The 14,617-nt window shown below is 33.1% G+C and overlaps 1 protein-coding gene across 9 annotated transcripts in view; it reads left to right on the forward strand.

Moving 5' to 3' along the window:
* GABRG2 (gamma-aminobutyric acid type A receptor subunit gamma2) overlaps positions 1-14,617 on the forward strand; it is a 77,716-nt gene that overhangs the window by 31,491 nt on the left and 31,608 nt on the right. For all 9 annotated transcript variants that reach the window (XM_039877312.1, XM_039877255.1, XM_039877285.1 and 6 more), the window contains 2 exons: positions 59-141; positions 2,808-2,945. In XM_039877312.1, coding sequence (XP_039733246.1) covers positions 59-141; positions 2,808-2,945 — 221 coding nt within the window. The remainder of the gene's footprint in view (positions 1-58; positions 142-2,807; positions 2,946-14,617) is intronic.

The following is a 14,617-nucleotide window of genomic DNA, read 5'->3' on the forward strand; positions in this document are numbered from 1 at the left end:
ACATTTTTAAAACTATGTCTAAAATCTTTCAACTTACATTTCATATCTTTCTACTTAGGTTGACTATCGATGCTGAGTGCCAATTACAATTGCACAATTTCCCAATGGATGAACACTCCTGTCCCTTGGAGTTCTCCAGTTGTAAGTAATACTCATTCTATGTTTTGTATTCCCTTTTACCAAGAATCTAATTGTAATAACAAATAACTGGGAGATTCACAGGGAATGCAAAATTGCAGTAAGCAATGTTATTGATTTTGAAGATTTTGACAGTTTCTTTCATCCTAACACTAGTTTGTCCCTGTTAGAGATTCCTGCAAAAAGAAATCTAATTTAGTGGGAATTACAAATGTTTCATTGAGGCGTAAACTTTTAATGAATTGGGAGAGGTTGCCTGGAGTCTTTTGTTGAGAAGAACTTTAGAGCAAGGCCTGGTCCCAATAGAAAAAGGTAATGGTGGATTATTCATGATCCTCCTCCCGTGGGCCCAGGAGAAGGGAGGGGTGGCACATTTGCTGCTCATTTTCTCCCTTACCTTTAAGGATGCAGAGAGATCCAACAGTGTTGTCTGCTCATTCCAATTTTAGTATATCTGTTAAAGATAACAAAATTGAAAATTACCTTCTCTTCCTCCTAGAGTTCTAGTAATATCTAGAACTACTTCCCTTCCAGTGAGTAAAAGACTAATTTATGTTATCATATGGGTCTAGTTCAAATCCCAACTCCATCACTACAGACTTGAGCAAATGCCTAAATCTCTCAGCGAGTCCTCATTCCCAGGTGCCCAAAAGAGATGATAAGACCTGCCCCACCATAACTGTTTTGTTGATAGAGTGTATGTAAAATGCTTGGTATGCTACCTCACACATAAGATTCAATAAAAATCTCTATTATTTTTATTAGTAGTATTATCATCAGTAATAGAATAAAGTGAGAAGATCTATGATGATTCTAACAAAATATACAGTGAAATTTTGTAAACTTCAGATATTTCCTGTCTGAATCAAAAACAGGTCTCAATTTTCCCCAAATGTTTGTCTTGCTACTTGTTCAGCATACATGTTAAGTTGCTCAGCTCCTCCTAATTTTTGGTCTGCCAACTGTGCATACCAAGCAGAATAAAAAACTGATTATGAATTTTAAGTTTTTATTTTTATAAATATACTTTTCCAGTCAGGGAGCGAGGAAGACTCCTAAGAGCCAACTAAATCATCGTAATGATAGCAGAAAAAAAAAAAAAACAATGAGAGAAGCAATCATATGTTCATCATTATCCCAATTCCAGAGGGAACTAGAAAAAAATCACTGTACATCATATATATTTAGAAAAGTTCTCATTATAAATATTATTTCACATATTTTACTTTATCTAAGAATGGAATATTTTAAAGTGAAAGCTTCCCTAAACTTTAGGAGACTAGACTTAATTTTTTTTTTTTAATTTTCCAACTGAGACTACTCTCCTAGGTCAGGTAAAGCTTAAGAACTGGTGATTTCTGTGCCATCAGGTCACAAATTGACAACTGTCTCCTGAACCCGAACACAACTTAACATTACTTATTTCTATCAAAAAATTAAATCCACCAATACATTCTCCATAGGAAGTTTCCTAATATCATTATTCTTTTTCTCAGATTTTACCACATCCTGCCCCCACCGACATCCCTGTTCCATAGCAATCTGGGTCTCCTGCTTTCTCTTTCATTTCTTCTTAATTAATAAACACATAATAGACAAAGAGTTGGATTGAAAGAAATGGAGGAAACATAAGAAATTTTATTCCAAGTGATCAGTCAGCCTCCATAATCAAGACTTATCTTTACATAGCATTGTTAATAGATGCAGTTGAGATGATTTCTAGTTTTTTAAAAATATCTATCTATCTATCTATCTATCTATCTATCTATCTATCTATCATCTATAATCTATCAGTCATCTTTACTTGATAGTTTAGTCTACTGTTTAATGTTTATTCATTAAACATAAATACATTGACCATCAATTCCATGGAATAAATACTATCGACCACCCATAAGGAAACAAATAATTTAGAAAAAAAAAATTATGACACTCGTCCAGAGTATCAAGGCTAGGAAATGGTAATGATAATCACTGCATCAGTGTACTTACTGCCTCTTTTATGAAGGCTTTCTGTTCTCTTGGCTGAACAAGACTGTCTCCTCAGAACCTACACAGTGCTAATTGAGATCTTCCCCTTGGCATTTCCATTCATTGCTTTTAATTGTAGATTTCTGTGTATATTAAAATGAAGTCCCAGCAAATCGAGAGAAAATAATGTAAATAGTTGAGGTTATGTTTCCCAATCATCTTTCACTCCAAGTGCATGCTCTGGAGAGGAATTTGAGTGTGTTCTTTTAATATTTTCTGTTTCTGTATAACTCTAAAACTCTTGCCCTGGTTAACTCCCTTTCACCATGAAATAATATCTTGTATATGTACTATTTATTATATACTGGCCACTTTTTATATCTTATCCAAGACTATGTATGTAAAGTGTGCATATATTATATATACAAAATCATGTATATGTAATATATTTTTAATGCAATTTAAGTGACTTTCAATGGTGATTCTGATCTCACGATTTGTAAATCTAACCACCCATCAGGATATGATGGCATTGTATTTATTTTCTCTACCATGAACTCTCTACCATTTAGTCTGAGATTCTCATTAAGTCACAACTCTCTCTCAGTATCTTCCTCAGCGTCTTGTTCCTGGAAGGTGGTTGCTACATATGTTTATTTATAATAATTTTAAATATGTGCTTTCCCATCTCATGGCAGATGGATATCCACGTGAAGAAATTGTCTATCAGTGGAAGCGTAGTTCTGTTGAAGTGGGTGACACAAGATCTTGGAGGCTTTATCAATTTTCATTTGTTGGACTGAGAAATACCACTGAAGTAGTGAAGACAACTTCTGGTAAGATGTACTTGAAAATAATTTTGAGTGACCCTTCCAGAGTTAAAATTCTGGTATATATGATTCAGAAGGCTTTTTATTATCTGTCTAAAAATGATATTCAGAAAATTAAATGAAGTGTTTTAATTTACCAGAGGAAATTATAATTGGTATTCTAGTATAATGGATAAATATAAATGGATTCTATCAATTTGAAGCGCATTGGATAAGTGAATTATTTGCTTAATTTGTTTAAGCAAAAACGATTAGCAATTATTTAAAAGAAGAAAATATTTATTAGGTATAGGTGTAATGTTTCTTTTGGAAATATGTTTTATAATATATTGAAATAGGAGCATTTAAAGTAATCTCACAGAAAAAAAAAAAAAAAAAAGAACTTTCCACAAATACGGTCCAGAAAAGTGACCATAATGTATATGGACTAATTCTCTGTTTAGTAATTTAGTATTTTGAACTGACTCTATCACTGGAAGGTCATTGGGTTTTGGTATCAAACAGGCCTTGGTTCAAATCACAACTCCATCCATTACGAGCTGTAGATATTGAGAAAAGTACTGAATTTCTTAGGAGATCAGTTTTCCCACATAACCAATGTGGATAAAATGATTTGCATCACAGGCATCCTACACATAGAAAACAAAAAAAAAAAGAGTAAAAGGCTTAGAGCGATATCTGGCACGTAGTGAACATTTAATAAATAATAGGTTTTACTAATATGAATTATACTTATCAAGCATGACACCTTATGTGGTCAGGATTTCAAATTTTCAAGAAAAGCTAAAATCTATATTTTTATATTAAAAATTATGACTTTAATGGTATTCATTGAATTAATTAAAAAACTCATGTGAGAGCAAGTTAAACATATTTCCAGACCAGATCTGTCTCATGGGTGGACAGTATGAACCTTCTGCAATTCTAAGTATATACTCCATACAGATTTCTCCAGCTACACCTGTTTAAACTACATAAATTTAAACATGCTCCAACTTCAAATATAATCATAGTGTTCTCAGCTTATCATCTACTAAGACATACTTTTCCATGAATTAAGCTGTTTCTGTCTATTTACTCACTTATACCTGATTTTTTTCCCCCTGGAACTTACGACATATTTTTTGTCTTGACTAATTTAGAATAAGGCCTTGGTATTTTGTACAGAGAGAAGCAAATTTAGGAGCTACACAAAGATGGAAATTTAAGATTCTACCTTCATAAACACCATCCTCTAAATCAAAGAGCTATCTGGCCCCAATATTACTTTTGATATTTGCAGATTTCTCCTAAAGACTTTTATTTTACAAAAAGAATCTGAGATAAGGTCAAAGAAATGCTAAAGTATATTTTTGAAAAGTAGCTTTCTGCTCCCTTATTCTCTAGAAATCCTGACCATCAAGTACTAGAAGAGTTTTTCATTTGGTGCCAAAAAAAGATTAAGGATTGCCTTAGAACTGAAGTCTTCCATCTGTGAAATGCAGAACGTGTGTAAAAATAATCTCCAAGTCTGCATGCTTCCAGAATGAGAAATTGGACATTGAGTTCTGTTGTATATTTATATTTCTATAATTATTCCAGCACCCTAAAACAGAACCCACAAATTCATGACTAGCCAATCTTTTCTTTAGTCATTTGAGCTCAAAGAAATATTACAATCCAATAGTTGTGAGAGAAGGGTTGGCTTTATATTACAGGGCCTAAAATCACCCCCCTTCCCCAATGTCTCATATTGAGAATGATCTAGAGTATTAATTGTCTCCTAAGAGATACTTCAGAAGAAAACGATCCATTTAAAGCATGGCAATAAAAATAACCAGTGTGTTACAAAGCTATTAATCTTCTTAGGGAAATCAAAGCAAAACTGCATTGATATCAGATTTGATTTGGGGTAGCGTCATTTAATTGACTGCATCAAATCCTTGTGAATTTTAATATGGTCATTAGCCTTCACATTGGTCTTTTTGCCCATTCCCTGCTTTCGTTGGTTTGTATTTTGTATGCAGTGCTATTTCAATTGCTTCTGTGAAGAAAGGGGCTGAACTGAAACTTAACACCAATACAAAGAGGCACATGATTCTTGTGTAATTAATTTTGTAATGATTGGAAGTTTCTGCATAATCTTTTGTTTGATTTATGATGTCATCCTTATTTTCAAGAATAGCTCTGTAACTAGTTATATCTACAAAGAAGTTATATTATTTTCTCCTAGACTTATAGTAAATGTGTCCCTTTAAGAAACCTCTGTGGAAATTGGGCAGGAACATTGCTTAAAATGCTACCCAGCTTATTGTAGGTATTTCTAACCTTCATTCATTCAAGCCCACCTTTCATGATGTTGTTATATCCAAGAGACTGTACTGTTGGTTCGTTAGTATTTTTTTTTCTTTAAATTGATTCAGTGTTTTTTGTTAATTTTTTAACGTAAATAGAAGTTGACATAAATATATCATGAAACACAAACAATTCTTAAATTTTAAGTGCATATATTTGTGTTCCCCAGAATGTGAGTATGTTGAAAAAGAGAGAAAGGTATTAGAGAAATGGCAAAGCACAGCTAGCATCACAGTAAAACATTTCCTTGATGTAAACCGAATGATAAAGGGAGCATTCCACAGGAAATAATTTTTTCACAATGGAATGTAATCCTATTTGATAATCCTTGCATCCACCACCTGAATCGACTCCTGTATCACACTTGAGAAAAATATTGCCTTCGTGGCAGATTGATAAAACTTGAATCCATAGTCAATACATCAAAATAGATTCTAGATCCATGATTTCTCCTCCAAACCATGATGTCTTCCTCATTGTTCTATATCTAGTAATAGCACCATCATTGTCCCAGCGAGCCAGGCATGAACACTCAAAGAGTCACGTCTCTGCCTCCCACATCTAATGAATCATGAAGGCACTTATGCCTCTGAAATATCTTGTGTAACTGTCCTCTTTTCAGTTGCTACTGCCACTGTCCTAGTTCACAATTTTATCTGTTCTCATCTGGACTGTGTTGGTAGCCTATTAAGTCACATCCCTGCTGTCAGTCTCTCCTTTATACAATTCAACCTTTACACATTAATCATAAAAGCTAATAGTTGCTGAGCAGTAACTACATGCACCATAGCAAACATTTTATGTAAATGACTTACTTTCTCATAATCATAGCCATATTTACTATCATCAATACCAAAGGTATCACATGCATGAGGAAAATGAGACTTCTAGGAGTTTGTTTATTTTCAGGGATCAGTTACAAGATCTGGGCTATAAATTCAAGTGGCTTGCTCATAGTCTCAGGCTCTTAATCACTACACTATGTTATTCCCACGGTGGCCCAATGTGTCTTCCTGAAGCACGACTTCTACCATGTCTTGAGTCCAGTAGGTTCAATTTAGCATAAGCCATTGTTCCTAATATGTAAGCACTTGATCTCAGAAACTTTCTAGCTTTGTTTTCTATAATTTCCCAGCTTGTGATAGAATTAATTTGTCATGGTTTATTGAATATAACTAGCCAATCTCATACACACATTGAATCTCTGTCTCCTTTCTCTTTTGAATGGCTTACCTACTCATCCCCACCTTCTTTATGACTTTAAGCCTTAAATAAGCAGCATCACCTCAATGAGGCTTTTATTGACCATACCACCAGAACAATGTCAAACAATTTTTAAGAATGTGCACTCTTGGAGTCAGACAGCTCACATTTGAATACTGGCTTCTCTAAATTATTTAATACATCTAAGTTCAATATCATCAATAGTGCAGGGTTGCTTTGAGGATTAAGATACTCCATTAAAAATGCTTAAATCTTTGCTTGGCACATAAACAGGACTCGGTGAATAGAAGGCATTACTATTATTTCTATTATTATTTATCATTATTATTCTCTTCATTATTATTCCATTACTTCCCCTCATAGAATTTTCAACTACCTAATGAAAACATAATTTCTACTTCGTGTTGCTTGGGCATTGGTTTTATTCCTCCTTTTCTGTCTTCACATCAACATATCACAAACTGCACAACAGAAGTTACCTTTGTTTTTGTATCTATGACGCTATTAGCATGGTGGCTTGCTTAGAGTTGTTGATTAGTAGGTAATTTTAGAATTGATTACTTGTAATAATTACATTGATAAAACTGTACATTTTTTCTCAGTTTAAGAAGCAATGTGTAATTCTAGTATATGTATTTTCCATTACTCGTTGTTTATTCTAAGGTAGAAGCATTTGGTCATGTCACCATTACCAGCTCACCAAATTATCTGCACGATTTTTAGTATCAAGCAGAACATTGTTTCTTCAAGTTCTCATCCCAACATGTGGGCTAGAAGAGTGGGCAAATGGGGGAAACCTACATACATAGGATCTGAATACCATCACTCCGAATCAAAAAGAATATATCCCATTCTTCCTATAGTAGAAAACCATTAAAGCTTCCATGTTGTCTTTAGCAATGCAAACATCAGTGTTTTATAAAATATCTTCACAATTTTTTTTTTGCAAACTTATGTACATTAACTATTATTTGCTTCCTTTTTGTCTTTAACATCTTTTTTGGCTTACATTCCATGTCCTAGTTATATTTTCCTGATTTCTATTAGAAGAAATGCATAAATATTAAAAAAAAGTCCACATACCACTAAATTCATCTTACTTTCTAATAGTGACTTATATAGATGGCAATTGTAGAAAAGCCACCTCCATGGATGAAGTCCATGTTCATTGCCTGATTTCTAAAATATGTATAATCAACCTTATAACTTCAAACCTTGCCCGCCATCCTCCCTTTATCTTTCCCGACGTTTTCTAGGTAGATTGTATCTACTTCAGGTTCTTGTGCCCTGTTTTCTTTATTTAATACTAAGCTCAAGTCCAACCTTATCTGCCTATATCAGTGTATGTGTATTGGTCAAATAATTCTCCAAATAGAAAAAAAAAAAGTTCCCACCTTCCAGGCTGCGTTTTAATTAAGATGACTTTTACTCATCATTGAGGTGAATTATTTTAGAGGAAAGAGAAAGGGAAAATAAAAAAAAAAAAAAGACACAGTTAACAGTATGTTTTTTCACTGAAGAGGTTGAAACAAACAAACAAAAAATAGAAACCTAAATGATAAGAGAGGAGAAAACTACAGCATCGATTCTACAGTCTTTCATCACTTTTGAGTCACAGTGAGTTGTTTGACCATTTTAGTCAATAATAAGCTTTTCAAACTACTTGAAGTAACATAATATCTTAAAATAAATCAGTGGAAAACTGCATAATAATAGATTTTTTTAAACTTTGGTTAATAAAAATTAATTGATTTCAGGAGAGGAAAATATATGAATTACTATAAAGACAGCTGGGCCAGGAAGAGCCATGGGGAAGTCACTTGAGATAGAAGTTTCTTATTTATAAAAGAAATTCATTTGACTAGATGCTTCCTTGAAGTTTTTGTCCTTAGAGCTATTCATAACCTCTGATGTAACCAAGGTTACATAATAGATGTCTTAACGTAAAAGCAACTTTCTTTATAAATTAATGTTTTCCTAGGTTGTTTTTCTTCATTAAGTTTTCAACATGTCTTATAGCAAATCAAATGTAAAAACTCCTTTAGGTTTTCAATTCAGGGGGAATAACACTCCCACTCCATCTATTTATCTATTTTGTTCCTAGTGATATGATACACACACACACACACACACACACACACACACACACACACACAGTATTAACCAAATTTTTTATTTTTTATTTTCTTTAAGTTGCAATACTGGAATATTCATATATTACATTCGAATATCTCACATTAGAATTTAAAATTTCAAGGCTGCTCTGACATTACATAGTGGGAAGATAGAGCTTGAGAGTTAGAGATTGCTTAGAGAAGTCATATAAAATCCAATGAAAACTGGTGTCAAGGTAACACGTTTCATTTCTGCTCACATTCCACTGGCAAGAACTAGTTGCATGTTTCCATGGAGATAAAATGGGACTGGGAAGTGCAGCTCATTTGTGTGCTAAGAAGGGACATTCTAGCATCATATGACTTTCTAGCATCTGTGCAGCATGCATGATATCATTTTATTTCTCACAACAAACCTCTGAGAAAGATACTATTTCCACTTGACAGATGAAGTAACTTAAGTTTAGAGGGCTAAGGATATTCAATAAAGCAGAGTTATTTATCCAGATCCCAAATTATTGCCCCACTGCCTCTCATAAACATATAAGGTAAAGAGATGAATTAATTAAAAGTTATTCCTAAGCTTAGTAATAGCTAATTTTATAGAGGCAGTAAAGTGAAGTAATAGCCCTTAATATGATAACCGTATACATGCATCAACAAAATGTTAACTTGTAGGAACAGCAATTATATTTATACATAGCAATAATATCAAGTGAAAAACAATTTAGCCATGATATCCTTTCATTTTTCAGAAACACATTTACTGCTTATATTATTATTCATTTGCTAAGTGGACCTATGGGTTACCATCAAAATCAGGCCTTAATTAAAAATCTGTTGGGTCCAGTATATTTGTATAAATTTATTCTTTGCAGAAAAATCTCATCAGAAAGAAAACATAATGAATGGTTTGTGTGACTACTATTTACAGTAATTTTGAAAATTAATATCTTATTTTGGCAGTCTATCAAAACCAATGAGGTCAAATGACATTACCTTTTATCCAAGCTTTTAGTGTTTCTTAACTCAATTGAAAATCCTATTTCCTACATATAAAAGACACCTCCATCAGTGTGATTGTTATAACTAATAGAGCCCTCCTGTCCAGCTGCTGCCCCCAAATAAATTAAAATATTAAATGATTTTTAAACCTATAGAAATGTGAGATAATGGAGACTGAGTCTACAGACATTATACTGTACACTCAAACTCACTCAAGTTTCCTGTCACTGTATTTAATGCAATTGAGTAATTTCTTCATCTTATTTTTGCATTTTCAGAAAATAATGCTATTTAGCATTGTTGATATGCAAATTTAAGCATGTTGGAGATTGAAATGGGTCGCAAACACCAATGAGGAAAATAACGTTGTTGTTTTTAAATTTAACTTTCTTTTTTTCAAAAGAAGACTATAATAAGATCACTGCACGATGCAATGCACAACAGCCCAGAAAAGAATGTGCCGGCCATACAAGCTAGGGCTGACCAGAATTTGTTTACCATTCTCACCTGCCATTCCTGTAATCTATTTCATTATAAAAATCAATTATTCCATTCAAGAAGAGCAGAAAAGTCCAAGGAAAAGAGAATTGACAAATACATTAGACATCACTTAATATATTATTTTTCATTTATGTTTATATATGGGGGTCTCTGCTGTTCAAGAAATTGACAATGCTTAACACTTAATGTCTTAACCACATAATAAATGTCTAATTTTTCACATTTTTCTTCACATTTCTTCACTCCAAAATTAACTACTCTTTGCTATAAATCATTTTTCAGAATAAGGACAACCCCCCCACAAAGCAGTGTTTTTTATTTTTTAAATTACAGTTCTTCTCCTATCCCCACCAAAACCTAATTTTTTTTTTTGCACATAAGTGTTCCTCCATCAGCAATATAAGATACCTTAATTTACAAATACAAAAGTGTAATACATGATGTTGCTGATAGTATGAAAGCTTCAATTTAGACAACTGAGTTTATTAAATAGTTTCCAAAAATGATTTCTAATCTGCCTATACTCATATGACTTATAGCACCATGCACCTTGATTTTCATTATATCTATTGTTCACTGCTAAGTGGTAAAGAGGTATGTACTGTACAATACAATGTATAATTCATGAGCTGCATAATAGTTGCTTGTTAAAGAAATAATGCAATCATGGACACCAATTGTAACCACCTAATGATTGCATTTTCATAGTTCGGTGATTCGTTACCAGTATCAGTAACTGAGAACAAAATTAGACTAATAGAAAAATAAATTTTTAGGGTTAAATTCTGAAGATAAAGCCAAATTGTTATTTTACTTGTAGAGAAATTACTCCAAAGAGGTACAAAGGCAGTGGTCATAAATTGATAGCCAATTGTCTCAACTCCAGCCTAGAGCGTCGGTCATTAGACAAGGACAGAATTAAATTGTATTTATTTTAGTCAACATTGCACAATTGCATCATTTCATATGAAAACATTAAGCATCTTTCCATCTTTGACATCTAGGTATTCGTTTACATTTGAAAACAACTTGGTAGAGCTTTCCCTGTAGGTGAGGCAGAATCTCCAGTTTGTGAAAGTCCCTACCACTCCCTGCTATATTTTTAGGGCTATATGTCCTTTTTTTTCTTTCAATTACTGTTTTCTTATTCTGAAAAATAATGTGCCTTTATAACCCTACTTAAAATTGGAGAAAATTAAAGATAATGAGACCAAATGAGAGCACATATGTGTCTGTGGAAATGAATATTCTTTTACCTTTCATAGCCAAAAGGAATTTCTATCACAAAGCATCACTCTAAGAAGTGAATGTGAAAACGATTACTCAACCAAGATTTGCTTGAGAATAGACAGTGAGTTACAGATAATTGCCAGAACCTGGCCAATCTAGGTCTCCCTTGCTTTGCATATTCCACAATTGGGTTTATTTTATCATGAACATCTACCACATACAATGCAAATCAATTTTAAGTTCATTCAGTTTATCTTTATGATCCACTTTCATGGAAGATGGACTTTAAATAGACATGGAGTTCTGAAGTTTCACATATGGACTTCTGTGCATCTAGTCTGTATTTTTCTTTCTTTTTCAGGTCACATCTAAGCAGTTAAAAGCTTTGTTGCAATTTTCCTGCACATTACTGATTAGTAGTCTTGCATAACCAATTAACACTTTTTCCTATTGTACTTTTCTGAAGATGAATACAGTTGTTGTTCTGCAATAAAGCCATCTTATTATTATTATTATTATTATTATTATTATTATTATTATTTGATGAAATGAGACAGTTGGAGATAGAGCAAAAAGCTCTGATTCCTATTGATGAGTTGCCTATTTGGGTTGCTACCATATAGTTGAATGTTGAGCAAGCCTTTTTTTTGGCCCTCAATTTCTTCATCTCAAAATAAAAAAATCAGACTAGATTGAAACTGAACGTCCTTCTTACCCCTAAAATACTGTGCTGTTATTTCCTGATATTTAGCAGCTTTGTCATAAAGCAAACTTCTGGTGGATATTTAGGTTTCTATGTCCTCACAAGTTCCCAACAGAAATTATTCTGTCCTAATCTTTTATTATTCTGTAAAATTCAGAAATTAACAGATCTATTTTACCTGTCTTCTATAGAAAATTTTGGTGGCAACTGATGGGGCAAGGGGCCCAGGGTGCTGGCATAGAGATGGTTGGTAAGTCTGAAAAAATGAATTCGGTGCAGAAAAAATAGGTCCACTGTAGGTGTGAGGAGTGAGGGAGGATGTTAAATGAATTTACTGTGAATAAGAAATTAGGAAAAGGTGAAGATAGGGCAATGGTTATGACTTGGCTTTCTTAGAGGAGACAGAACAGACATTTACTGTCTTCAAATGGAAATAATACTTGCAATCAAGAGTGCATAGTATGACCTTAATTATTTTACTTTAAAAAGTTTAATTATATAAATTGGGTTTATGTATATAGTGCTGTGAACTGGCAGTCCATTAAAATAGTACCGATACTTCCATTTCTGCAATATTAATATGATGTGCTAGCATTTGTAAGCCCTTTATATATAAATTGTCTCATTCACTTTTCACAGTAATTTTACAATGTGATGCTCATTTTCCAGGTGAGATTACTATGTACAACCAATCTTGTAGAAACATATACAGAGACATTAAGGACCTTGTCCAAAATCATAGAGTAAGTTACTAAACAGACACTTATGTTTTCTGACAGACGGGTTGATGTTTTAATCTAGTGATGACTCGAACACCAAGGCTGCTCCTGAATTTGTGTTTGCAGGAAGACCTGCCCTTGACCAATTTTCTTTATCTAGTGCATACCTTGTTTTATCTTTATTGTTATGGTGTCTGTCTATCTGTCTATCTATTTACCTACCTACCTACTTACCTACCTATCTACCTATCTATCATCTGTCCATCTGAAGATGGTTGCATACAAATATGGCAGAATTAGACTATATTGGTCAGTTTAAGATAGACTATGCTATGGTAGCAAACAGCTCTCAAATTTTAGTGGTATAAAACTAAATATAAATATATATGTATATATATATACATATATATATTTCTTTAGATAATGTTCTTCTTCCTGTGTTTTTTCATTCCGTAGCTTGCTGTTATCATAGTCAAAGAGAGAAATAAAATAATAAAATGATTCTTAAAGTTTTTGCTATGATAGGAATGAGCCAATATGGCTCACATTCTATTTGCCACAGCAAGCCTGATGCCCTGGGGTGTGTTGCACGTTTTTCTTATACAAAAGACCACAAGGAAAGACTTCTGTAGGTATGGACCTAGTAGAAAGAGATAGCACATATTTTGAACTACAAAAACATAACCAAAATTTACCATTAGTATCATCCTTTATGCTATACATGGTCCTCCGATCTGGCCATGTAAGTGTCAGGATAAGTCATCCTCAGCAAGGAAAAGGAATGACTTACCAAGAAAATAGAGCATCAGCATACAAATCTCTCTCACACTGAGAACTATTCTCTCGAAAAGAGACTGTTTTGGGTCAAGCCTACGTCACTTTGTCAGTGACCCAGAGCCATGATTTCCTATTTATGTAAAATTGACTTCAGAAGGAGCAGGTGAGAAGACACGATATTAACATGAAAATGACTGTAGGGTGATGGGAACTGTCACATTTTATAAATATGAACAACATTTCCCCTGCTGCACTGCTGGAGCAGCTTTATTAATTACAAACAACAACAACAACACCAAACAACAACAAATAAGTCCATAAATATTAGTTCCATACTAAATTCAATTTTACAGACATTAGGCAGTAGTAACTTCTAAGAAACAATAAACCAGAATCATCCTCTTGTCAGTAGGAGGAAGTAATTGAACATGATTTAATAAAGAATGGCTACAAAATAATGAATAGGTCAGGCTGCCTTGATTGCCATTACTTTTTGCATGGAAAAAAAAATCCTTAATGGCTCTAATAGTTCTGTGTAAGAAGAGTGCAAAAAGTTTCAAATAAAACTTAAATGTTTTATTTAATCTTAATGATGAGCAGTAATTTTAACTCTTTCCTCTCTAAAACATTTTTTAAATTAATTCTGTTTCTCTGTTTTATAGATGAAGTACAGTGTTATTAGTAATTTCAAACATTTTCTTGTGGCCAGTTATTAGTAGAACTAGAACTAACGAACGAGCAGCTATGTCCCCAAGCCACTGTTCCTTGGTCATTACCTAAGACTAATCTAATGTAAAAAGGAATTTCCATTTCATTGGCTGAGACTGAATACGTGAATAGTAGGAGATATTTTGATCCTAAAAATCTGCCACTATTAATCTATATATAGATAAGTAATGTTGCTAATGATATGATTGATGATGATGATGATGATAATGGTAATGATGATGATGCAGCAAATGTTAAAGCCAGCTTTTATTGGGCATTGCATGTATGTAAAAGATTCATGTAAACTTGCAACAACTTTAGAAAGTAGATCTTATTTTTATTTCCATGATCATATAGCTTATA

The sequence above is a fragment of the Pteropus medius genome, unplaced genomic scaffold (assembly GCF_902729225.1).
Source record: "Pteropus medius unplaced genomic scaffold, Ma_sr-lr_union100, whole genome shotgun sequence".
NCBI classification, from domain to species: Eukaryota; Metazoa; Chordata; class Mammalia; order Chiroptera; family Pteropodidae; genus Pteropus; species Pteropus medius.